Source organism: Tetrahymena thermophila (genome assembly GCF_000189635.1).
Source record: "Tetrahymena thermophila SB210 genomic scaffold scf_8254807, whole genome shotgun sequence".
NCBI lineage: Eukaryota > Ciliophora > Oligohymenophorea > Hymenostomatida > Tetrahymenidae > Tetrahymena > Tetrahymena thermophila.
The window spans coordinates 411,625-438,656 of NW_002476563.1; the positions used below are offsets into that span (position 1 = coordinate 411,625).

Sequence of the window (27,032 nt, forward strand, 5' to 3'; positions counted from 1 at the left end):
CTAAAAAATCTTGGTTAAATAGTATTTATAACTAGATTTTCTTTCAAATATTGTTTATATCAATTACAGTTAATTAAATTATAAATTTATGGACAAAATTTTAGGTGTCTGAAACTTTTTGGGGAGTTATATTTTTAGTATTAACTTTCATTTGCAGCCATTTTTTAATTTAAACATAATTTATTTTAAATAATAACACTTCGTTTTAAACCTATTATTAATTAAAATTTTGAAATATTTCTCAAATCAAAATGAGCCAATTTTTAGAATATCAGATGATTATTTTATATTCAAAACTAAGATTTATAATTTTATTTTATTAAAATAATAATAAATGAAAATACATATATATCTATAAAATTCAAGCTATATATTTATTTTTAAAATATAAAATTAATCATCAGTTAAGAATTTTATTCTTTTATTTTTAATTCCTTCAAAGTCTTGGATGATATCTTTGCAATTCAGACTTAGCAACGGCCATTAAATGTACTTCATCAGGTCCATCAGCTAATCTAAGTGTACGAGCATTAATATAAGCTTATGCTAGATGGTGATCCTAAGATACACCTGCTCCACCGTGAATTTAGATAGCGGCATCAATAACTTCACAAGCAACCCTAGGAGCAACAATCTTAATCATACCTATTTTTTTGTATAAAAAATATATAAATTAGAAATTTTAATTTATAATTTTATATTATCAAATTACTAATTTCTATTCTAGCATTTTTGGCACCAACTGTATCAATCATTCTAGCAGCATTTAAAGTTAATAATCTAGCTTAATCTATTTTACATCTGCAATCACCTTTTATTTTAATATTTATGATTATCATATAATTAAAATATATTTTTTAAAATATACCTATGATTTAAAGTACATTATCATTGTCCTTAAGTTATTTGCCAAATGTAGATCTTCTTCCAACTCTATCACACATTGAATCATAGCATCTTTCCATCAAGCCAATTAATCTCATACAATGATGGATTCTACCAGGTCCAAGTCTTCCTTGAGAAATTTCAAATCCTCTTCCTTCTCCAAGAATCATGTTTGAAGCAGGTACTCTTACATTTTAGAAATCGATTTCCATATGGCCATGAGGAGCATCATCACTTTTATAAAAAAGATTAAAAATTTAAATATTTATTTTACTAATAAGTTGATTTAAGCCTTAATTATAAAATAACTTTTAACATCCAAAATACAAATTTTTTAACTGTTAAATGAATTTTTTTATAATTTAAGATGATAAAAATAAATTTTAATAAAGATAAATTGTAAATATTTTAATCTAAAAATAGAATAAATTTTGTAATTTGTAGATAAAAAAATTTTTATTAATCCCTTTCATGAATATTTATTTGTTTGCTTGTTATAAAATAAAATATGATTTTTTACATTCCAAAAACTTATAAGGGTCTTAGAATCTTAACTCCAGGTGCATCCATAGGTACCAAAATTTAAGAGTGTTATTCGTGTCTACGTTTCTTAGGATTAGGAGTAACACCCATAACGATAGCTACCTTGCAATGAGGATCTCCAGCACCTGAACTCCACCACTTGCGTCCATTTACAATGTAGAAATTTTCAGGCTCTTTAGGACATCTGCTTATTTATAAACTCATATTAGTAGCATCTGATGAGGCTACTGCAGGTTCTGTCATGCCATACATAGATCTTATTTCACCATTTAACAAAGGTTCTAACCATTGTTTCTTTTATTCTTTTGTTCCATATAAGTGTAATACTTCCATGTTGCCTGTATCAGGTGCACTACAATTGAAAACTACTGGAGCTAAGAAAGATCTTCCCTTTATAAAATAATTTTTTTACTAAGATAAAAAAAATTGAATTAATATTACCATAATTTCACAAAGAGGAGCATATTCGAGGTTAGTTAAGCCTGAAACAGAAGGGAGGAAGAGATTCCAAAGTCCTTAAGCTTTAGCTTTTTCTTGAAGTTATTTTAATACAGGAGGAACTGTTTACCATCTTAACTTTTTGTCTTCAGAAATCTAGTTATAGTAGGTTTATTCATTTGGATAAATATACTTGTCCATAAAAATGATTAATTTTCTTTCAAGTTCTTTATATTTTGCAGAGAAGTTATTGAAAATTCCCTGGAGCTTGGGATTAGGAGGAATTTCACCAGTACTTTTCTTAATCATTAACTTGCATCTGTTTGCAAGGAATTTTGCATTTTTATGATATAAACCGGCATTTGTACTGCTGGCGTTTCCAAGTTAAGATCTCTTTTATATAAATATTAGAAATTATTAAGATAAAAAATGGATATAATTTTTAATATTATGTTACTCTGAAAACTCCTTAGCTGATTGCTGCTAATCTAAAAAAGGAGAAACACAGATAGAAGTACCAGTCTTTATCAGAAATTTCTTATAAACCCATTTTTTCGCAATAAGTTTAACGAATAGTGAACTCATGAGGAATGCCATGATAAGTAAAATCTAATTTACCAAAGCCAAGGATTGATGGGTAGGAATAGTAAGCCATACAAGTGTAAGCAGCATCAGCAATAGGATTGCCTAAAGCAGTAAGTTCCCAATCAAGAACAGCTAAGATTCTGGGTTCAGTAGGATGGAAAATAACATTATCTAATCTGTAATCACCATGGACTATACTGATTTTAGAATTGTCAGCAGTTTTAACAGGTTTATTATTAGGTAGCCATTCAATCACATCATCCATATCCTTTATAGGATCAGTTTCAGCTAACTTATAATTGCGGCTCCAAGTTTCAATTTGCTTATCATAGTAAGCTTCAGGATTTGCAGATAAGTCTCCAAGCCCAATTTAATATGGATCTAACTTATGAAGTCTTACTAAAACATCAAGTAATTCTCTATATATCTCTCTTCTTTCATCTGGAATTAAGCCCTTTAAATCTATGTTATCAGCTCTAAAAATTCTTCCTCTAACATAGCTCATTACGTAGAATTCAGTACCTTTCCATTAAAAAGTAAATTATTTTATAAATCAAATAAAATTATAAAATTTAAATAGATTTTTTTAGAATAAAAATCAAAATGAATGCTTTCTATTCATTTTTTATCTTATAAAATAAAACATTTTATCTAAATCCACTTAAATAAAATTGTTAATTTGTTTTAATATTAATCTTTGTTTTTCTTGTTTATATTTTACCTATTATTTAAGGGTCACTGCAGTATAATATGGGTTTAGCTACTGGGAAGTTTGCTTTATGAAGAGCAGAAATAATTTTGAATTCTCTATCAACTAAATGAGCTCCTTTAAGAAGCTTGCCTGGAGGTTTTTTTCTTAAAACGTATTCTTCGTTTCTGTAATTAATATAAAATGTAGGATTAGATTGTCCATGTGAAAATTGCTTGATTTCTATTGGATGAACTTATCCGTTAGTATTTTCGTTGTATAAAATTTTATCAAAATATGTTCTCAATTAAACAGAGTCAAATTGATGATTTTTTCTAACTTCGGTAGTGTCCATTTCTTCTTCTTCTTCTTACTTTCTATTTATTTATTAATCCTTTGAAATATTTTTTTTTTTTAATTATTTGTAGATTAGAGAGAATCTATTTTTGTTTGAAACGAATTAAGTATTGTTTATTTAATTTAGAAAAGGATTTTTATAATCACAGTCATAAGTTATATGATAAATTCCAACAAAAGTGATTCATATGACGTAGAATCAATTCCAATTATATCATTACTCTTTAAATTTATCTAAAGATTTCTGTAAAAAATCTTTATGTTTGCTGAAATTAACAGTTGGAAAAACAAAAGAAGTAATAATTGATTGTAAAAAGATTTATATTAACCACTAAATTAGATATACACAAATAAACAGATAAAAAATTAAATACAAAAATAGAAAATTTCTCAACATTAATTGGTGAATAATTAAGAAAATTGTAGATTTTATATAAATAAATAAGTTGTATGTTACAAGTAAAATAGATAGAAATTAATGTATTTTTATTATTATTTTATTTAGTTTTTATCAAGCAAGAAGGCTATGGAATGTTTTATTTTCAATTTTGATTAATTAATTACTAAGTTAATTAAATTATAATTGCTTTAATAATAGTGTGTAAAGAGTGTTAGTAAATAAAATAAGTTTTTATAGATCAGATTTTTATTATATCAAAATAATATCTCATTTTCCTCATAATTTTAATTCAAGTTTGTTTTTTATTTGACTGGAGTTTCATTGATTTCTCAAAATTTGCTTACTCTTTTATAAAAATTATAGATTAAATCGTCTAAATATAAACAAAAATATATAGCTTCATAAATCAAGATTCTTAAATTTTGCTTCGTCTAAGGTTTTATGAGTTTTCATTTTCTTGTAATGTTTAATCCAAGAAAATAAAAAATTCTAACTCAGTGTGACTTGGATCAACAAGTCTAAGATGTTTTTCGTTTGCCAAATGCAGTATGCTAATAAAGCAATTCTAGACTGAAACTCCCTAAGCTTAATTATCTTATCCAAGAGAATTTGGTAATTAATGCATTAAATCACTAAACTTGAGAGAAACATCTTCACTATTAATTTGAGTAATCGCACTTTCAATTTACTCCTATTCTTCATTTTCAGATAGCTTGGCTTTATTTTTTCTTTTTCCTCTTTTATTTTAATTTTCTTATACAATTTAACTTAATTAGGTTAATTAGCTGTTATTTTCTTTGCTCTTCTATTAAGTCATAGTCTACCATACTGTTTCTTTTAAATCTCTAATTCTCACAGGCTTTCTTTTTATAGTTTATGAAAAAAAGTTTTGGGTTTTATTTTGAGTGTAGAGACTTTGTGAATTATTATTAGCAGAGAAAGGGTATTGATATCTTCCGTATGGTGAGTTATTCATTTAAATATCAAATTGACTTTAGCCTTCTCTTTGTGTGTTAAAAAATCTATTATCTCTTTAATTATTATACTTCTAAGGATTGTAAAATCTATCATCCATTTCATCATATAAATCATCAAAGCCAATAGCTTCGTACTCATTTTAATATTCATCATTTTAATTAATAGCATTTTAGCTTGTATTTTAATTCTATTAGCTCTACTAAAATATATCAAATTAACTGTCATATTCACTAGTAAATTCCTTTATTCTACTTTATTTTGTATTTTCTATGTATTTTAAACCTATTTAGAATACTCTTTTAAAAAATAAATATTTAAATATTATCATAATATAATTAAAATTAGTACTGCTCACTGGTAATTTTATAATCTTTTTGAATAGTACTTTTCTACTTTATTTTTACATATTTTAATCCTAAATTACTCTTATATCTCTAAAATTTCTTGCCTATTACTTCTTTATAGCTTTCTTCTTTCTTTTTGGTTTAGAAAATAAATTATAATTAATCTTTAATGTTTTGACAAATTACTCCATTATTTAGGCTAAAATCAATATATTTTTGTGGCTTCGTTAATCTTTCATACTGGTTATTCATGGCTATGTTTTCATTTTATTCTTCAGCTTCCATATCTTCCTTTATCTCTCCAAGTAATAGATCATCTTACAATTTTTTTGAACGTATTTTTTTCCTTTTATTAGCACTCAGCTTTTGTATATCCCATTGCTTAGGGTCTCCCCAATTTAAATTCCTTTTTAATAAATTTTTATTGAGAAACATTACATAAATTAAAAATTTACATGAGAAAATTAGAGAATATTGTTTTATCTCCTCCTCCTACTTTGTTTAAAGAATTATGAAGTAAAGAATTATCAATTTGCTTTGTTTCTTAAGTTGATGGATTTTCATCCTATAATATATTTTACAATTTTCTATTTTATTGAAGAAGTTTTAACTGAAATTTATACATACATGATAATTTGCATAGTCATTTGAAGAATCAAAACCTTAGTATTCGTCATTCAAATCGAATCTTATCTGCTTTGTGTTCTTAAAAATACTGTTATCAGGCGTGTAACTTTAAGACATTTATGATAAAATAAAATCTTCTTTGTTTTATGAAGACTGAGATGCATTTTGAAACAATGAATCGTCACTCAGGTTTCTGTACATAAAATTTTATGAGGTAAAAGCATTCATTTAATATGCTAGGTTTATTTCGTTTAATAAAATTTTATCATTCTCATTTTAAAGCACTTAATTGACTATAGAAGCAGAATTTTCATCCATGATTTCCATTTTTTTATTATTTTGAGTTAGAATCTTAATATCATTCTCAGAGTTTAAACTTTAAATATTATCAAATAGCAATTATTAAGAAACTTCGTCAATCACTGACATCTTAAAATCAATTAATTCTGGAAATAAATCGATAATCTAATCTTCAACAGGAGCTGAGAATTTATTTTTAAATTCTTCTTAAGTGAATAATTTCATATAATTTGACTTAGTCTATTTTTTTTAATCTCTTTAAACTAATTTTTACTATTTGCCCAATGCCTCATCTAATTCAGACAAATTTATACAAAGCTCTTTATCTACTTCCAGTACATTAAGAAGAAGACCTTCCGAGCTAGTATCGTCAAAATACTAGCTTTTCTTCCTAAATAGAGGATCTAGATCAAAAAGAATATCATACTTATCAACAATTAATTTTTCTGGCTTTTCTATCTGCTTTTAACCAGCAATAAACGGATCAAAATTTTCAAAAGATCCTTGTTAGATTTATTTTTCTTCAAATGAAACTATCTTTTTTTCTAATTATTAATTAATTGAATGATTAAAATATAAAATAATGATTTTTTAAAGAATACTTTAATCGTTTCTGTCTTATTTATTTCCTTCATTCTTGCTTTCATCCTCTTATTCTTCATTTTCCATTTCTTTACTCTTGTCTCCACCTATTTATCCTCTTGCTATACATGCTAATAAATGATAAGCCTCTTTTGATAGTCTATCAACTTTCATAGAATAGAGCTTGGAAATACACTCTAATATACATCCTGAGTCTTTCCACTCATACAAAACTAATTAAAGTTCCTATTCTACATCAAAATCAAAAGCTTCATCCGTCTTTATTCTCTTTGTATTTAATGTTTTAAAAAATAATGATGTGTCTTAACTTTACTTTATACTTACTAAGATAGTAAATATAAAAAATAAATTCTTACACTTTTAGATATTTTTTGGAATATTTGAAGCCATCTATCTTTTAGTTATTTTTATTCTGGAGTGAGATGTGAATCATCATCACTTTCTTGATCGCTTTCAGCATCCAAATCTATGCTTTCATCCTATATTTATACAGAGCTCTAACTCATGCTTATGCTTGTGTTAACTCTCCTGATAGGTTTATTAGAAGTCTTCATAGCTAAATCGTCAGATTTAACTAGCTGACTATTATTTCTCCCTTTAAGACTGCTATTCACACTTACATTTTTTTTCTAAGAAAAAGATATTTCAGCTGCTTTTTAATTAGAATTAATCTCCCAAATATCATCCTAATAATCAAGATCATAAGATGATATGTTACTTTCCTTTTCTGTTTCTAAATCTTCTATGCTATATTTTTCCTTTCTAGAACTCTTCAAAGTGCTTTTTGCCCTTCTAATTTTTGTTTGCTTTTTGTTTGCATTCATCTTTACTATTTTTGCTAACTAAATGCGTATATCTATCTATCAATATTTATGATTTATAAGCTGATAAAAAAAATAGAGTGCGCAATAATTAAGATTTTATTATTTTATTTAATTAAGTATTTTTAAATCACAAAAATAAATACTTGGTAGAATGTCAATCCCACCAAAAATTAAATTTGAATATTTTCTAATTTTTGGCATAGTTGTTATTACTGCTTTTTTAATAATAAACAAATAGTAATTTATTTTTTTGTATTGCTAATTTTGCATTAAGTAAATTAGACATCCAGAAATTCTGAATAATTTAATGTGCAAAAAATATTCTTCTAGATATTATTTTAAGCTAATTAAAATATTTTTTGATATCATCAACCTTTTCCTTTAAGTTTTTTAAAAGTTTTAAAAATTAAAATTTATTAAATAACCACAATTAAATTTTTTTTTTTCCTAAAAATAGTTATCAAGCAAATTATATTTGTTATCATACTAGATTTTATTTGCTCTTTTATTGAGTCATTTTTTATTTCTTGATAAACTAAAAATTAAATTTAATCTAATAATAAAAAATTTCAATGCTCACCTTAATTAATTTTAAGATAGTGATTTATGTAAATGAATGAATTAAAATGATTTGTGTCTAATGATATTTTAAACTACGCTATTTTTGTTTTAATACTATTAATTTCTAAGTATTTAAGATTAAATATATATTTATCAAAATTGAATATTTATGGGTAATATCAAGGTTTTACTTAAAATTTTGATAGGCAATTAAAACTCTTAAAAATATTAAATATATAACAAATTAGTAATAAGGGTAGGAGATAGCATATAATTTAAATGGAATAATAAAAAGAAACATTAGGAGAAACTAATGTAGGAATTACTGCCTTTTTAACCTAAGGTAAACCTTTCAAGGGCATTGTTAAGTATAGAATTTAAGATTTTATTGTAAATGAGGTGACTTAAGAAAAAGAGACACTTTATCCTTCTGAGAAGACAATATTTTAGAAATAAAATAATTAGAAGAAAGATTAAAGCAATTAAGAGGCTCCTCAAGAAGAAAAAAAATCAGAATATGAAATTTCTGATGAGCTTTCCTAGAAGATAAAAGAAATATTCGGGTAGGAAAAAGGAGAAAAGATGATAAAGTTTTATAATGATTTAGAAGCAGGCTTGAAGGCTAAAGAAAACGAATTTAGTATTTTAATAGACTGCCCAGATGAAAAGGAGGAGAGACTCAAAATTCATTAATTTGTGAGAGAGGAGCTAATTCATATGGACTCATCCACTGAGGGAGATAATGCAAAAAAGTCTATTAAAGTATTTTTTACAAAAAACAAAGCAAAAAGAGGTAAAATTGACCAAAAGGTTTACCATTGCGTTTTATTTAAAAATGGCATAGATAACTTTACTGCCATTCAAAACATCAGCAAATATCTGAGATTACCTCCAAAGAATATTAACGCTGCTGGTATTAAAGACAAAAGAGGAATCACTACTCAACTTATAAGTATTGCTATGAGTAACACATCAGCTGAGATACTCAATCAAAGATTCCAAAATTCAAGATGGAACAATATGAAGGTCTAAAATGTTAAAGATGCTACTTCTCAACTTAGAACTGGTGATTTGTACGGAAATAGATTTTCATTAGCAATTAGACTGGTTTCGTACGAAGAATAAGAAGTCATAAAAGCAGTTGAAGACCTTAAAAAATTAGGGTTTATCAATTATTTTGGTATGTAACGTTTTGGCACAAATAATAGCATTCATACTCACGAAATAGGTAAAAATATTAACACTATAAAAAAAATTAAATTACTCAAACAAAAATATAATAAAATTTTTAATTTATGGGTGATTTTTAGCAATTTTTATTTTTTAATTAGGTTTACTCATCCTAAAAAGACAGTGGGAATAAGTTTTTGATTCAATAGTCGGATAAGAAACAAATGATAAAAGAGTAAATGAAGCTAAAAAAGCTTTCTTAAAGGATAAAACTTAAATTAGAGATGCTTTGAGAGACATTCCCTTTAAATACAAAATAGAAAGAACATTGTTGTAAGGTTACGAAAGAGTAGGTATGAAAAATAATTTCCTATAAGCCATTTGCTTTTTAAACAGGAGCACTAGAAATCTTTATTGTCACGCTTATTAGAGCTATATATGGAATCTACTTGCTTCTTATAGAATTCAGACATTAGGTAACTAGCTTGTTAAGGGGGATATAGTAGCAAAAAAGAGAGAGAATTTTTTGATAGATGTTGAAGCTGAAGTCGAAGAAGAAAATGGCTAAGAGGAAGAGTAAGAAGAAGAATCTAAATATTAAAGCATTGGTGATTATGAAATTGAAGTGATAGACGACTCAAATATTGATAAATATACTCTCTATGATGTTCTAATTCCTATTATAGGAGGAAAACTCAAAATACCTGAAAATTTTAATTTAAATGCTTACCTCACCTCAATTTTAGAAAAAGATGGTCTTGATTAACAATTGTTTGAAAAAATCTAAAAGGAATTTTTTGTAGAAGGAGGTTATAGATTTTTAATATGTTAAGCTGAAGACGTTTAATATTCCATTAATAAATACAATGAGAAAAACTAGGACATTCTCACTCCTTACTACAACGTTTAGCAAGATCACTCAGAAGAAAATGGTAAATATAGTGCCCTTTGTTTAAAGTTTACTCTTGCGAAAGGTTCATATGCAACTATGCTAATCAGAGAATTAACGAAAATGCCTTCTGATTTTGACACCTAAATGGGTTTAAATAAAGAGTACTAACAATTAGAATGATTAAAAAATAATTTTTTCATGTGATTTTTCATGATATATATTTTTATTTTTTTAAAAAGGATATAATTTAATTAAATAAATTAGCTATACTTCATAATTATATAATAGTTAGATATTAATGGATAATTGAATTTGAAGTAATTCAAGCAGTTATATAATTTTTAAATTATTTTCAAAAATTAACTAGGAATAATAATAAATATTCTAATTCTTTTTTGCACTTCAAATTTAGCTTACTTTCTTAAACTTTGTGCTTTAGTTTTTTATTTTATCTTCAAAAAAGCAGTAATTAACTCTAAAAAAACCACAATTTTTAAAAAATTTTATTTCAGTTATTAAGAGAGAAAGTTAGAAATAATAAATTAAAAATTAATTCATTCATTTTTAGAAAATAAAGAATGTAAATTAGTTTATATTTTTATGACAAATATATTTTATTCTCATCCAATATTAAAAAAAACTATTTTTCTTAAAACATTAGTAGTAGAAGAAAATAAAAATTTTATCTAATATAAGTAATTATATACTTTATTATTAATCTAGTATTTATGCATATTAAACTTAGTGAAATTGATGTTTATAAGATTTCTTTCTATTAATAATACTGTTTCTTAACAAAAATAAAAATTAAAAAATTAATAAAATTGGGGTAAATAATTTATTTTATTAAAAAAAATAAATTTATGAAGTGACTTTAATATTAAATTGCTTTCTTATTTTTAAAAAGAATTTCAAAATTTATTTATCACTATAACCTAAAAATATAAATATTTAATTCAGTGAATCTAACAAAGAATTTTCAAAAAATAAATGATTATTTTAAAAATTAAAGAATTTTAGAATTAAAATTCTTTCACTTTATACAAAACACCACAGAGAATTAGTTAAAAACCTAGATTGTAAAAAAATTAAACATCTTTTTATAAATAAAATAATTTTTGTCAAAAATATTAAAACATTCATTTTAAGGAGGTCTTGTTCATAAAATAAACTCATACTAACATATTAATTCAGTAAAGTATATCATGCATAAATTAAAATCCTATGTCAATTATACTAATCAAATAAATTTTCTATGAACTCAAATATAAACCAAATATATGATTTCACTAAAAGTTAGTTTATATATTAATCATAATTTCTTTTTTCATTAATATAAAGAATCTTTTTTGTTTATTAAATATTCTGATTAAATTAAGAGTAGTAAATATTTTTTTATTTCATAATTTTAAAAGGAATCTTTTAGTACTAAGCATAAAAAGTAAAAAATAATTAAAAAAGTGATTTTACACCAAAAAAAATTGAGTGTTATCTATTTATTGTTTGTAATTAGAAACAAAAGAATAGATAGAACAGCCCAAATCTAATTAACTATAAAGTAAATGCATGAATTTTCCTGTTTATTGTATTAAGGATAATAATCAGAGTGTCTTGATTTTATTAATTAATATAATATAATTATAAATGAAGATAATAAAATAAAATTTTTGTTTAGATTAACAAATTACTTTAAAGTTTTTTTAGTTATTTAAAAAACCATAATTAAAAATAATGCAAAAAATAAGAATAAAAAACTAAAAGTAAACACAAATTCTTTATCAAGCAAATACATTTGAAATTATACTATCTAAAAATAATGAAAAAAATAGGAAAACAAATTCTAAAAGTCTTTTTTGTCTTACTTTATATAAAGACTTTTGTTAAATGTGCATTATCTTATCAGTAGCAAAAAAATCTAATGAACAAATAAGTATATTCATCACTTCAAGTTGTTCAAGTTGACATAGATAATATATGCTAACTTAAAACGTTAAAATATATAATAACTCTACAATAACCATACTAGGATTACTTCTTTGCACACAGCAATAAATGCGGTTTAATACTTTTATAACTTTAAATATCTACAGGAGACTATAAGCTCATTTAAAGTTATCCTATTATAAAGGATGTTTCAGCAATAGCTTACAATTATGCTCTAAATACATTATGGGTAGCTGATTACTCCTATAAAATAACTATTTATGACGCTTCTAATCCATAATAGCTTTAAGCTTTGAATCAGATAACTTCATTTAATTTATCAACTTAGGCCATCTACTTCAGTTCGGATAACAAACAGGTCTACTTTCTTTAATCATAAGGGAATATTCAAATTTATTTGATGTAGAACTTAGTTTTTATCTAAAAGTTTATCAACGCTAATAATCCAGCTTCAATCCTTGTTTTGCCTCAGTAAAACCTTTTAATTTTAGGAGGATATAATTTATACTTCTACTAAATCTAGAATAGCAGTTATGATCCCACCTAACCTTATTAGCTTGGTAATTCCTAATAAATTATTACAGGAGACAATACACCTAAAATGTACTTTGTTGATAATAAATATCTATTTACTTGGTCCACATTTACAGGATTAAACCATTACGACATTTCTGGTTGCATTAAAACATAAATATGTGATAATACATCAGTTATCATGATAGCAACCCAAAAGTAGCTCATCTTAGGATTTTAAAATATCTATTTGACTAAGGACACAAATTACTTCATCGTTTTCTACAATTTTTATGGAATCTACATTTATGATGTCAGTTAAAGATCAGGATTTACTCAATACTATAGTATTTAGCTTACAGGATAAAACACTGCTATGGGAATAAGTTAAGATGAAAAATATATTATCCTAACTTTAGATAATTCATTGAATGTCTATAGGTAAATCCCTTCAAACCTAAATATTTAAGCTCCAAATATTCTCAATACACATTAAAATACCTTATTTAATCAACATGTTTAGTCTATAAAAACATTTTGGCACTGCACTATAGACGATAATCTTAATATGGCTATTACTAATGGAGCTAACGGTGCTTGGCTGATGAATATTAATCCTATCAACTATAGTATTAATATAGTATAGCACTTAACTTACCAATTTTCAAATAATATCTTAGATGAAGCTCGCTTCTTGTCAGGACTTAAGTATATTGCTCTTTCTCCAGGCTACTTGATATATTTCTATTCAAGATCTGCAGATCTTTCACAGTTAACACAGCTTTCTATTTACACACCACCAATGAATAATGCTCATATAGGATGCATAAGATAATCAAAAGATGGAAAAACTTTGTTTGTTGCTGGAGGCTAAGCAGGCTTAATAGTGATAGATATTTCTGACATTAATAATCCTAAACATATTTCTGCAGTTTATTATACTTTCCCTTAAGCTCCAAGCTGCTAAAGTAAAGGAATTTCGATATCAAATGATGAAAAATATCTTTATATGACATATAGATATTTAGGTGTTGTAATCTATGACATTTCAGATTTCCACAATCCTAAATAAGTAAATGTTGTTTACACTTTGGGTGGAGAAGACGTCTTTCTTACTGATGACAATTTAAATATGGTAGTTGTTGATACAATTTATGGGCTTTCTTTCTGGTCACTTGAACCAGATAGAACTCAACCAATAAAATAAGCATCTCTAATGACTTAAGGATAAGCAGTACACATGAGATTTCTTTAAAACTATAGCTTTATTTTAACAACTTCTATATACAAAGGATAGCTTTTCTTGATAGACTACAGAGACAGAACTAATCCGTAGCTCATTCAATCATACTAGTATTAAGGAGTGGAGAATAACTCAGCTGATGTGTGTATTTCACCAGACGAATCATTTTCTATGATGATATTCCCTAATGGAGTAGTTTATGTACCTCTAAGAAATCCAGTCGTATTCCATACAGATATTATTTGGTTGCAAGAAACACCAAACTCTTCAACGAATAAATAAATCTTAATGAATCCAGTAGATTTTAGCTCACAAGCCCAAAATTTATAAGTTGGTATGAAAGTTATACTTAAACTAAGTCAGCTTTATTCAGTAAATACCGTAGCCTTGGTAAATGCTTTTTACTATGAAAACTAAGTGATGAACACACTACCTACTTGGGTTACTATCTCCTAGAATTCCTTAAGCGTATAGGTTTCAGTTGATAAAGCTGCTATTGACTAATCATTAATTTAATCCTAGGTAAAAAAATAAGGTAAGGGAGATGGAATATCTTCTTAAGTTGTTATACAAAATAAACTCTTTTTTTTCTAGCTTTCAGAAAGAGTTTCAGTTACTGATTTTGTGCAGTCCTAAATAGGAATTACAAGCGCACTCTCTACTTAGATATATAATGATTGCACGATTTATTAAATAATACTTGACTCTGGTTTTGTAAATCCAAACTACTCTGATAATTAAATTTAAGCTTTTTTAACTTCTTCAGTTTATACACCACAAATCATGGAATAAATAAAGTACATTCTTCGCCAAAAATTAACTAACTATCCTGTTCAATTCAATATTCAAAATTCTCTTTTTATAGACATTTACTCTCAGGTAAAAGTTATCACTTCTTACTCTTCATCAGTTGTTGTTTACTTTTTTGTCAACTCTACTGTAGCATAGTTTGTGAATAAAAACTACCCCGCAGTCTTAACTTCTTTTTCTTCTAACTTCGACTAAATTTAAATACAAGGAGGTATTGATTCTGTTAACTCTGTCCTTCTAAATGGTGTCAAAATTTCAAATTTAACAGATCCATCTAAAATCTAAATAAAAATATAAGTCAGTGATGGAGTTAATTATGATATATACAAACAATTTGAATGTGGAGATACTCAAATAATTACTCTAAATAGTCAGACATATAAAAATCCGAATCTTAGCTTATAAGATGATTTTAATCATAAATTTTCATAAGCCAGTGTTCAGATTTTAACTAAATTTGATTATTAAATCAGCTCTGAAGTCTTTCTTAATAAAGATGTCTCTAATTTAATTTTAACAGCATTTATTTTGAGCAATAAAGGCACATACACTCCTTTGAATAATTAATTTTGGCTCTCTTATGATTAAAATTAAAAAGTTTTCTCAGGAACTCCTTCATCAAGCGAATATAATACAGTTATTAGACTCAAAGTTGTTGCTACAGATGGATATACAACAGCAGAAGATTTTTTAGAAATTCATATTAACGCTATACCTCTTTCTTATGTTCTGACTATTTTATTTTAAGTTTTAGGTCCTACTCTAGGTCTTTTAGGTTTGTGGAGATACAGCTCTACTTTTTATAATATAATCAATAAAAGTAAACATGAAACTTCTTTGATTACGGTTAATGCTGGAGAGTAGATTATTTTACAGATTCCACTAATAAAAGATGAAATGTAAATCGCTAGAGACATCTGGGGTAAATTCTACAAGTAATTATCTAAAGATAGTTTTATATTAGCACTAACCAAATCAAAAGAAACGTATTCAAAAAATAAAATGCATCAAAATATTCAAAAAAAAATTGTAAAAAATTAACAAAATTTTATTAAATCTATTCAATCTGACTATTTCTTAAAAGTTAACTAAAGTTAAGAATAACAATCTCCATAGAGAAGTAATCCTTTGAGCCCAATCAAGCTTTGCAATGACGAAAATGAAAGTTAATTTTAAAACAACTCTCCAACTCATTTACATGAGCTAACTTCTTAAGGCCTCAAAAACAAATTTAAATTTCCACAACTAAACAATGATAAAAATATCGAAAATTCATCTTAAGTATCTTAATTTTAGACAATAGTTAGTGCATCTAAAGCTAATAAAATTTAAAGATAAGTCACCAAACTTGAAAAAAAACAAGTGAAAATGTCAATAATGATATCATAAAAATATAAGTAAGAAGAGCCCAAATAAGCTGAGGATTAATCAAATAACAGCTATTTTACTTAATCTGGATACCTGAATAAATAATACATACTAGACTAAGTAAGAATATTTTTAACAACTTAAAAAAAAATTAAAAATAAAGAATTTGTTATCAATCAACTTAAAGATTCTAATAGTAAATTATCTTACTGTATCTTTGGTCTTGCATCAGTTTAATTTGCTGAATTTGATGAATCAACTAAAAGAATTATTGAGTTTCTTAAAAGTGTTGCAAGCTAAAGTTTCTCCAGTCAAGAATGGTATAAGCAATATGTTTTTGTATAACCTTGTATTGAATTAATACAGACATAACCTTTTCCTACCATTTAAATAAATGAATAAGCATTAAATGAAACTCTGAAGATATTTAACTATGAAGAAATAAATTAAACTTAAAAAACTAATTCTAACTTATTCTTCTCAATTTTTAGACCACTTATTGAAGATTACTTGATTGCAAGCTGTTATGGTTTTACCTTTGATACCTTTTACTTTATTCCTCACCCTATTGGAGAATGTCTTCAAATGAAAGCTCACTCTCTAAAGTGTATCGAAGGATACGTTCCAGTAACTGATTCTTCTTGTATGAATTTAAGAAAATGCTTAGGGCTTGACTATGTTTAAAAAGAATTTATTGAAAACTAAAAACTGAACTCTTGGGTTTAGATGATTGACATTTCTAATAATGTCATACTACTTAAAGGGGTCCCTTTAAACAAAGACGTTGGAAGATATTTATTCAAAATAAATGATTTCAATGGTTACACAATAAAAAGAATAAATATTGAAGTTAATTACAATAAATAATTAGCTTCCTAATTTAAAAAGAATGAATTAACATAGAAATCTACTGTTTTTCCAGAAGCAGATTAAAATATTGAAGAGGGTTATGCATAAGATGAAGTGCAAATGATGGTTTCTCAGTATTGTAATTTTACTAAAAAGAATTCATAGAATTTGAATGATATTTACTAAACAAGTTAAAAAGACGAGCTACTTGAATGAAATAAAAGTGTATTAATATTATTTTAATATATATTTTACATTACTAATTTGTTTTTGCTATAAAGTAGATTATTAATTTTTCTTTTAATTTTATCATAATAACTTTTTTTAATGATTTTTTAATTTAATTTTGCAATATTAAATTCAAATTTCTAATTAAAAATAATTTTTTATTAGAGAAGTTACAATTGGAGGATTTTTAGACCAGTAGGCAGAAAAAACGTCTCTGCCTACTATTTTTTCGCCTTCCAAGTATTTTCCTTGGAGGGCTACTTTTTTAGACTTTTTTAAAAACATTTTTAACAAATTTTAATTATAAATTATGTTTCAGTACTTTTTTACTGAATAATTTTTATTTTTTAACCCTTATAAAGTAAAAAATTTTTAAATTCTGAAATGAACTAAATTGAAAATAATATGAATTTACTTGATTTAAAAATATTTTATTGAATTTGCTTGAAAATTATTTTTTAAATAAATACAGAAGAATGAGTTTCTTGAATGTAAAAAAAATTATAAAAAATTTATTTCAAAAATTTTGTTTACACCACATATTTCCCTTTATATTAACCTTAATTAATTTTATAATTTATGTAAATAAATAATAAAAATGATTTGTGTCTAAAGATACTTTAAATTCTACTATTTTTATTTTAATACTATCAATTTCTAAGTATTTAAGATTAAAAAATATTAAACAAAATTGAATATTTATGGGTAATATCAAGATTTAACTTAAAATTTTGTTTTACAATTAACACTCTCAAAAATATTAAATAAAAAACAAATTAGTAATAAGGTTAGGAGATAGCATATAATTTAAATGAATTAATAGAAAGCTACATAAGGAGAAACTAATGTAGGTAATAATGTCTTTTTAACCTAAGGCAAACTTTTTATAGGCATTGCTAATTATAGAATTAAAGATTTTATTATAAACGAGGATATTTAAGATAAAGAGACCTTCTGAGAAGACAACATTTTAGAAATAAAATAATTAGAAGAACGAGAAAACAAATTAAATGGCTATTCAAGATGAAAAAAAATCAAAATATGAAATTTCTGAAGAAATTTCTTAGAAAATAAATGAAATATTTGGGTATGAAAAAGGAGAAAAGATGATAAAGTTTTGCAAAGACTTAGAAGCAGGCTTGGAGGCTAAAGAAAACGAATTCAATTTTTAGTAGACTGCCCTAATGAAAAGAGAGAGAGACTCAAGATTCATCAATTTGTGAGATAGGAGCTAATCCACATGGATTCTTCCACTGAGGGAGATAATGCAAAAAAGTCTATTAAAGTATTTTTTACAAAAAACAAAGCAAAAAGAGGTAAGATTGACCAAAAGGTTTACAATTGCGTTTTATTTAAAAATGGCATAGACAACTTTACTGCAATTCAAAACATCAGTAAATATCTGAGATTACCTCCAAAGAATATTAATGCTGCTGGTATTAAAGAAAAAAGAGGAATCACTACTCATCTTATCAGTATTGCTATGAGTAATACATCAGCTGAGATACTCAATCAAAGATTCCAAAATTCTAGATGGAACAAAATGAAATTCTAAAATGTTAAAGATGCTACTTCTAAACTCAGAGCTGGTGATTTGTACGGAAATAGATTTTCATTAGCAATTAAACTGGTTTCTTACGAAGAACAAGAAGTCATAAAAGCAGTTGAAGACCTTAAAAAATTAAGGTTTATCAATTATTTTGGTATGCAACGTTTTGGCACAAATAATAGCATTCATACTCACGAAATAGGTAAAAATATAAATGCTATATATAAAAAAATTAAGTCGCTCAAACAAAACAAAAATAAAAGTTTTTAATTTATGGGTGATTTTTAACAATTTTTATTTTTTAATTAGGTTTACTCATCCTAAAAAGACAGTAGGAATAAGTTTTTGATTCAATAGTTGGATAAGAAACAAACGATAAAAGAGTAAATGAAGCTAAAAAAGCTTTCTTAAAGGATAAAACTTAAATTAGAGATGCTTTGAGGGGCATTCCCTTTAAATACAAAATAGAAAGAACATTATTGTAAGGTTACGAAAGAGTAGATATGAAAAATAATTTCCTATAAGCCATTTGATTTTTAAACAAGAGCACTAGAAATCTTTATTGTCACGCTTACTAGAGCTATATATGGAATCTACTTGCTTCTTATAGAATTCAGACAATAGGTAACTAGCTTGTTAATGGGATATAGTAGCAAAAAAGAGAGAGAATTTTTTGATAGATGGTGAAGCTGAAGGTGATGATGAAAATGGCTAAGAAGAAGAAGAATCTAAATATTAAAGCATTGGTGATTATGAAATTGAAGTGATAGACGACCCAAATATTGATAAATATACTCTCTATGACGTTCTTATTCCTATAATAGGAGGAAAACTTAAAGTCCCTGAAAATTTTAATTTAAATGCTTATCTCATTTCAATTTTAGAAAAGGATGGTCTTGATTAATAATTGTTTGAATAAGTTTAAAAGAAATTTTATGTAGAAGGAGGTTACAGATTTTTAATATGTTAAGCTGAAGACGTTTAATACTCTCGATTAATAAATACAATAAAAAAAACCAGACACTCTTACTCCTTACTACAACCTTTAGCAAGATTAATAAGAAGAAAACGGTAAATATAGTGCAGAGAATTAACGAAAATTTCTTCTGATTTTGACACCTAAATGGGTTTAAATAAAGAGTACTAACACTTAGAATGATTAAAAAATAATTTTATATAGAAATTTTTTATCATAAATATATTTCTGTATTTTTTAAAAAAAGAAATAATTAAATTTAAAAAATTAGTTCTACTTCACAGTTTATTATAATACTTAGATAATAATAATTCTTTATAGTATGTGTTAACACTAAGTTTAAATAGAATTTGTAACAATTTAAAAAATTATACAATTTTAAAATTATTTTTTGAAAAAAGGAATAATTATAAATATTTTAACTCTTTTTGAACTCAGAATTTAGTATAATTTGTTAACCTTTGTGCTTTTATTATTGTTACATTTTATTCTATCTGAAAAAAAACAGAAATAAAAAGCTAAAAAATCCTCAAAATTAAAAAAATTTTATTTAAATAAAGCAATAAAGCAAAAACTACTTTATTTTTAGGAAATAAAGAAGGTAAATTAACTAATATATTAATGATTAATATGATTTATTCTTTGCTTTTAAGAATAATACTATAATACTTAAAACGTCAATAGATGAAAATAGAAATAATAAAGAAATTAAGTATTAAATAATTCCTGTTTGATTTATTCTTATTACCCCAAGATTTTTATAGCATGTTATTAAATATAAGAAAGTATATACTTTACATATTCATTTAGCAACGAATTTGATGTTTAAAAGATTATTTTTTTAGTTTTTATTAATCCTCTTGAATGATAAGAAAAATTAAAAAAATAAAAATTAAAAAAATATGTAAAATTGGGGTAAATAATGATCCTGTTATTGAAATAAGAAATTTTATTAAACCACTTGAGTTTTTTATTACTTTCTTATCTTTTTAGAAGAATTTCAAAAAATAAATAAAATCACAATAATCTAAAAATAGAAAAATATTTATTTGATTTTGAGTGGACCAAATAATATCTTCATAAAATAAATGATTATTTAAAAAATTGAGTTTTTTAAGAGCTTTACAATTATAACTCTTTCACTTTTTATAAAATGCAGAGAGTTAGTTAAAAATCTAGAATATAGAAGAATTAAGCATCATTTTGCAAACAAAATTTAATTCTTGCCAATAAAATAATAATTGATTTTTAGGAGGTCTTCTTTATATAATTAATTCATACTAGTTTTTTAATTCAGTAAAGTGTATATCATTTATAAATAGTTAAAACCATATGTCAATCATACTAATCAAATAAATTTTCTACAATGTCAAATATTAAACGAAATATATGATTTCAAAAAAATATAATTTATATATTGAACATAATTTCTTTTTTCATTTTATGAAAGTATCTCTTTTGTTTACTTCATCAAGATTGATTTTAGTTTGTTAACAAATTTAAGAGTATTAAGTATTTTTTTTAAATTTAAAATGAATTTTTTGTACCAATAATATAAAATAAAATAATAAGAAAATTGAAAAAGTGATGTTACACTAAAAAAAATTTGAGTTTTATCTATTTACTGTTTATGATTTGAAATTAAAAAAGATCAGCCCAAATCTTATTAAATATAAACTAATTGAATGAATTTTCCAGTTTATTCTACAAAGAATTATATTAACTATGTCTTATTTTATTATTTGACATCATTACAATAGAGGATAACTTTGCTAATGAAATAAAATTTTTCTACATTAAATAAAATTTTGCTCTTTTTAATAATTTACTTTAAAATTTTTCAAGTTAATTAAAAAGCCACAATTAAAAATAATGCAAAAAATAACATTAAAAAGTTAAACTAAATACAAATTCTTTATAAAATAAATAAATTTGAAATAATACTTTCAAAAAAAAGATGAAAAAAATAGCAAAACAAATTCTAATAATCTCTTTTGCATTACTTTAGATAAAGACTTTCGTAGAATGTGCATTATCTTATGAGTAGTAAATAAATCTTATGAATAAATAAGTATATTCATCACTTCAAGTTGTTCAAGTTGATCTAAACACTATCTGTCAAACGAAATAACTAAAGTTTATAATAACTCTACAATAGCCATACTAGAATTACTTCTTTGCACTCAGCGATAACTGCGGTTTAGTACTTTCATAACTTTAGATATCAACAGGAGACTATAAGCTCATTTAAAGCTATCCTTCTATAAAGAATGTCTCAGCAATAGCTTACAATTATGCTCAGAATACACTATGGGTAGCTGATTACTCCTTTGCGATAACTATTTATGATGCTTCTAATCCCTAAAAGCTTTAAGCTTTGAATCAGATAAATTCATTTACTTTATCTACTTAGACCATCTAATTTAGTTATGATAACAAGCAGGTCTTCTTTCTTTAGGCATAAGGGAATATTCAAATTTATTTGATGTAGAACTTAGTTTTCATTTAAAAGTTTATCAACACTAATAATCCAGCTTCAATTCTCGTTTTGCCTCAGTAAAACCTTTTAATTTTAGGAGGATATAATTTATATTTCTACTAAATCTAGAATAGCAGTTATGATCCCACATAACCTTATTAGCTTGGTAATTCCTAATAAATTATTACAGGAGACAATACACCTAAAATGTACTTTGTTGATAATAAATATCTATTTACTTGGTCCACATTTACAGGATTAAACCATTACGACATTTCTGGTTGCATTAAAACATAAAAATGTGATAATACATCAGTTATCATGATAGCAACCCAAAAGTAGCTCATCTTGGGATTTTAAAATATCTATTTGACTAAGGACACAAATTACTTCATCGTTTTCTACAATTTTTATGGAATCTACATTTATGATGTCAGTTAAAGATCAGGATTTGCCTAATACTATAGCATTTAGCTTACAGGATTAAATACTGCTATGGGAATAAGTTAAGACGAATCATTTATTGTCTTAACCTTAGATAATTCATTGAATGTCTATAGGTAAATCCCTTCAAACCTAAATATTCAAGCTCCAAATATTCTCAATACACATTAAAATACCTTGTTTAACCAACATGTTTAATCTGTAAGAACATTTTGGCACTGCACCATAGATGATAATCTTAACATGGTTATTTCTAATGGAGCCAATGGAGCTTGGTTAATGAATATTAATCCTATCAATTACAGTATTAATATAGTCTAGCACTTAACTTACCCATTTTCAAATAATATCTTAGATGAACCTCGCTTTTTGTCAGGACTTAAATATCTTGCTCTTTCTCCAGGCTACTTGATATATTTCTATTCGAGATCTGCAGATCTTTCACAAGTGACACAGCTTTCTATTTACACACCACCAATGAATAATGCTCATATAGGATGCATAAGATAATCAAAAGATGGAAATACTTTGTTTGTTGCTGGAGGTTAAGTAGGCTTGATAGTAATAGACATTTCTGACATAAATAACCCTAAACATATCACTGCTGTTTATTATACTTTCCCTTTAGCTCCAAACTGCTAAAGCAAAGGAATTTCGATATCAAATGATGAAAAATATCTTTATATGACATATAGATATTTAGGTGTTGTAATCTATGACATTTCAGATTTCCACAATCCTAAATAAGTAAATGTTGTTTATACTTTGGGTGGAGAAGATGTATTTCTTACTGATGACAATTTGAATATGGTAGTTGTTGAAACTATTTATGGGCTTTCTTTCTGGTCACTTGAACCAGATAGAACAAAACCAATAAAACAAGCATCTCTAAGGACTTAGGGATAAGCAGTACACATGAGATTTCTTTAAAGCTGTAGCTTTATTTTAACAACTTCTTTATACAAGGGATAGTTGTTTTTGATTGACTACAGAGACAGAACTAACCCATAGCTTATTCAATCATACTAATATTAAGGAGTGGAGGTTACCTCAGGTGATGTGTGTGTCTCACCAGACGAATCCTTTTCGATGATGATATTCCCTTATGGAGTTGTTTATATACCTCTAAGAAATCCCGTCGTATTTCATACTGATATAATTTGGTTACAAGATATACCAAACTCTTCGATGAAGAAATAAATCTTAATGAATCCAGTTGATTCGATCTCAAAAGCTTAAAATTTATAAGTTGGTATGAATGTCATACTTAAACTAAGTCAGCTTTATTCAGTAAATACTGTAACCCTGGTAAACGCTTTTTACTATGAAAACCAAGTTATGAAGCCACTTCCTACTTGGATTTCTATCTCCTAGAATTCTTTGAGCGCAGAGGTTTCAGTTGATAAATCTGCCATAGATTCATCATTAATTCAATCTTAAGTAAGCAAATAAGGTAAAGGTGATGGCATATCCTCTTAAGTTGTTATACAAAATAAACTCGTTTTTTTCTAACTTTCAGAAAGAATTTCAGCTTCTGATTTTGTGCAGTCGTAAATAGGAATTTCAAGTTCACTCTCTACTTAAATATTTAATGATTGCATCGCATATCAAATAATATTAGACTCTGGTTTTATAAACCCAAACTACTCAGATAATTAAATCCAGTCTTCTTTAACTTCTTAGGTTTATACACCACAAATCTTAGAGTAAATAAAGTTTATTCTTCGCCAAAAAATAACTAATTACCCTGTTCAATTCAATATTCAAAATTCTCTCTTTATAGATATTTACTCTCAAGTAAAAGTTATCACTTCATACTCTTCATCAGTTGTTGTTTACTTTTTTGTCAACTCCACTGTAGCATAGTTTGTGAATAAAAACTACCCCGCAGTCTTAACTTCATTTTCTTCTAACTTCGACTAAATTTAAATATAAGGAGGCATTGATTCTGTTAACTCTGTCCTTCTAAATGGTGTCAAAATTTCAAATTTAACAGATCCTTCTTAAATCTAAATAAAAATATAAGTCAGTGATGGAGTTAATTAAGATTTATACAAACAATTTGTATGTGGAGATACTCAAATAATTACTCTAAATAGTTAGACATATAAAAATCCGAATCTTAGCTTATAAGATGATTTTAATCGTAAATTTTCTTAAGCTAGTGTTTAGATTCTAACTAAATTTGATTATCAAATCAGCTCTGAAGTCTTTCTTAATAAAGATTCCTCTAATTTAGTTTTATCTACACTTGTTATGAACCACAATGGTACTTATGCTCCTTTGAATAACCAATTTTGGCTCTCTTATGATTAAAATTAAAAAGCTTTCTCAGGGACTCCCTCATCAAGCGAATATAATACAATTGTTAATCTCAAGGTTGTTGCTACAGATGGATATACAACAGCAGAAGATTTGTTAGAAATTCATATCAATGCTATACCTCTATCTTATGTGTTGACTATTTTATTTTAAATTTTAGGTCCTACTCTCGGTCTTTTAGGTCTATGGAGATACAGTTCTACTCTTTACAATATAATCAATAAAAAGAAGCATGAAACTTCTTTGGTTACTGTTAATGCAGGAGAGTAGATCATTTTACAGATTCCTCTAATTAAAGATGAAATGTAAATTGCTAAAGAAATATGGGGTAAATTCTACAAGTAATTATCTAAAGAAAGTTTTATATTAGCACTGACCAAATCAAAAGAAAACTATTCAAGAAATAGATTGCATTAAAATATACAAGAGAAAATTGCTTAAAATTAACAAGCTTTTTTTAAATCCATTCAATCTGACTAGTTCATAAAAAGCAGCTAAAGCTAAGAATAGCAAAATATTATGAGACTTAATGCGTTGAGTCCAATTAAGATTTGCACAGAAGAAATTGAAAGCTAACTATAAAACAACTCTCCAACTCATATGCTTGATCTAACTCCTTAAGGCATCAAAAATAAACTTAAATTAACACAAAACGATGATAAATATTTAGAAAATTCATCTTAAGCATCTTAATATAAACCAGTAGTTAGCGCATCTAAAGCCAACAAAATTTAAAGGCAAGTCACCCAACTCGAGAAAAAACAAATGAAAATGTCAATGATGATATCATAAAAATATAAGTAGGATGAACCAAAATAAGCTGGTGATGAATTAAATAACAGTTATTTTACTTAATTTGGATACCTGAATAAATAATACATACTTGATTAAGTAAGAATATTTTTATCAACTCAAAAAAAAATTAAAAATTAAGAATTTGTCAATAATTAACTTAAAGAAGCTAATAGTAAATTATCTTGCTGTATCTTCGGTCTTGCATCAGTTTAATTTGCTGAATTTGATGAATCAACTAAAAGAATTATTGAATTTCTTAAAAGTGTTGCTGACAAAAGTTTTTCTCCTCAAGACTGGTATAAGCAATATGTTTTTGTATAACCTTGTATTGAATTAATATAGACATAACCCTTTCCTACCATTTCAATAAATTAATAAGCACTAAATGAAGCTCTGAAAATATTTAACAAGGAAGAAGCAAATTAAGCTTAAAAAACTAACTCTAGCTCTTCCTTTTAAATTTTTAGACCACTTATTGAGGATTATTTGATTGCATGCTCTTATGGTTTTACCTTTGATACCTTTTACTTTATTCCTCACCCTATTGGAGAATGTCTTCAAATGCAAGCTCACTCTCTAAAATGCATAGAAGGATATGTTCCAATAACTAATACTTCTTGTATGAGTTTAAGAAAATGCTTAGGGCTTGACTATGTTTAAAAAGAATTTATTGATAACTAAAAACTGAATTCTTGGGTTTAGATGATTGATATTTCTAATAATGTTATACTGCTTAAAGGGCTCCCTTAAAACAAAGATGTTGGTAGATATTTATTCAAAATAAATGATTTCTATGGCTACACAATAAAAAGAATAAATATTGAAGTTATTTACAATAAATAATTAGCTTCCTAATATAAAAAGAATGAATTAACATAAAAATCTACTGTTATTCAAGAAGCAGATTTCAATATTGCAGAAGGTTCTATTTAAGATGAAGTATAAATGATGGTATCACAGTATTGTAATTCAACTAAAAATAATTCATAGAATTTGTAAGCTATTTACTAAATGAGTGAAAAAGATGAGTTAATTGAATGAAATAAAAATGTATTAATATTATTTTAATATGTAATTTTTATATACTTCATTCTTTATATTGAGTAGTATCATTTTAAAGATTATTGGTATTTTTTTATTAATTTTGAGTTTGAACACTCTCATAGCTCGTTATTTAATTTTCAATGCATCTCTGTTTGTGAAAATTAAGGTTTATATTGATATTTGATTATATTGCTATTTTTTAACTGTTGAATTTGATAAAATGTATTTGTATAAGTGTTGAAGTTTTATTGGTGTCTATAATTATTAATTTTA

General features: G+C 25.5%; 8 protein-coding genes across 8 annotated transcripts; 5 read left to right on the forward strand and 3 right to left on the reverse strand. All coding sequences in view use genetic code 6, as the record gives it.

The window, feature by feature from the left end:
- Positions 1 to 436: 436 nt before the first annotated feature.
- TTHERM_00540330 (acyl-CoA dehydrogenase family protein) lies at positions 437 to 3,494 on the reverse strand (the record flags this gene model as incomplete). Its single annotated transcript, XM_001007958.3, has 7 exons — positions 437 to 645; positions 713 to 811; positions 869 to 1,119; positions 1,406 to 1,818; positions 1,870 to 2,259; positions 2,324 to 2,973; positions 3,173 to 3,494. 7 exons carry the CDS (start codon positions 3,492 to 3,494, stop codon positions 437 to 439), a joined length of 2,334 nt encoding a protein of 777 aa, XP_001007958.1.
- An 808-nt stretch (positions 3,495 to 4,302) lies between these two features.
- TTHERM_00540340 (condensin complex subunit 2) lies at positions 4,303 to 7,572 on the reverse strand (the record flags this gene model as incomplete). The annotated part of the gene is made up of 7 exons (XM_001007959.2): positions 4,303 to 5,170; positions 5,223 to 5,350; positions 5,405 to 5,624; positions 5,674 to 5,783; positions 5,846 to 6,690; positions 6,748 to 7,015; positions 7,105 to 7,572. The coding sequence occupies 7 exons, from the start codon at positions 7,570 to 7,572 to the stop codon at positions 4,303 to 4,305; spliced, it is 2,907 nt and encodes a 968-aa protein (XP_001007959.2).
- Positions 7,573 to 8,412: 840 nt separating this feature from the next.
- Positions 8,413 to 10,375, forward strand: TTHERM_00540350 (tRNA pseudouridine synthase D; the record flags this gene model as incomplete). The annotated part of the gene is made up of 2 exons (XM_001007960.3): positions 8,413 to 9,361; positions 9,465 to 10,375. The coding sequence occupies 2 exons, from the start codon at positions 8,413 to 8,415 to the stop codon at positions 10,373 to 10,375; spliced, it is 1,860 nt and encodes a 619-aa protein (XP_001007960.1).
- A 1,738-nt stretch (positions 10,376 to 12,113) lies between these two features.
- Positions 12,114 to 17,138, forward strand: TTHERM_00540360 (hypothetical protein; the record flags this gene model as incomplete). The annotated part of the gene is made up of 1 exon (XM_001007961.1): positions 12,114 to 17,138. One exon carries the CDS (start codon positions 12,114 to 12,116, stop codon positions 17,136 to 17,138), a length of 5,025 nt encoding a protein of 1,674 aa, XP_001007961.1.
- A 144-nt stretch (positions 17,139 to 17,282) lies between these two features.
- Positions 17,283 to 17,435, reverse strand: TTHERM_00540370 (hypothetical protein; the record flags this gene model as incomplete). Its single annotated transcript, XM_001007962.1, has 1 exon — positions 17,283 to 17,435. One exon carries the CDS (start codon positions 17,433 to 17,435, stop codon positions 17,283 to 17,285), a length of 153 nt encoding a protein of 50 aa, XP_001007962.1.
- A 955-nt stretch (positions 17,436 to 18,390) lies between these two features.
- Positions 18,391 to 19,232, forward strand: TTHERM_00540380 (tRNA pseudouridine synthase D; the record flags this gene model as incomplete). Its single annotated transcript, XM_001007963.2, has 2 exons — positions 18,391 to 18,901; positions 19,009 to 19,232. The coding sequence occupies 2 exons, from the start codon at positions 18,391 to 18,393 to the stop codon at positions 19,230 to 19,232; spliced, it is 735 nt and encodes a 244-aa protein (XP_001007963.2).
- Positions 19,233 to 19,285: 53 nt separating this feature from the next.
- On the forward strand, positions 19,286 to 19,858 carry TTHERM_000540389 (tRNA pseudouridine synthase D, putative; the record flags this gene model as incomplete). Its single annotated transcript, XM_012795603.1, has 1 exon — positions 19,286 to 19,858. The coding sequence occupies one exon, from the start codon at positions 19,286 to 19,288 to the stop codon at positions 19,856 to 19,858; it is 573 nt and encodes a 190-aa protein (XP_012651057.1).
- A 1,774-nt stretch (positions 19,859 to 21,632) lies between these two features.
- On the forward strand, positions 21,633 to 26,756 carry TTHERM_00540390 (hypothetical protein; the record flags this gene model as incomplete). Its single annotated transcript, XM_001007964.1, has 1 exon — positions 21,633 to 26,756. One exon carries the CDS (start codon positions 21,633 to 21,635, stop codon positions 26,754 to 26,756), a length of 5,124 nt encoding a protein of 1,707 aa, XP_001007964.1.
- Positions 26,757 to 27,032: the final 276 nt, after the last annotated feature.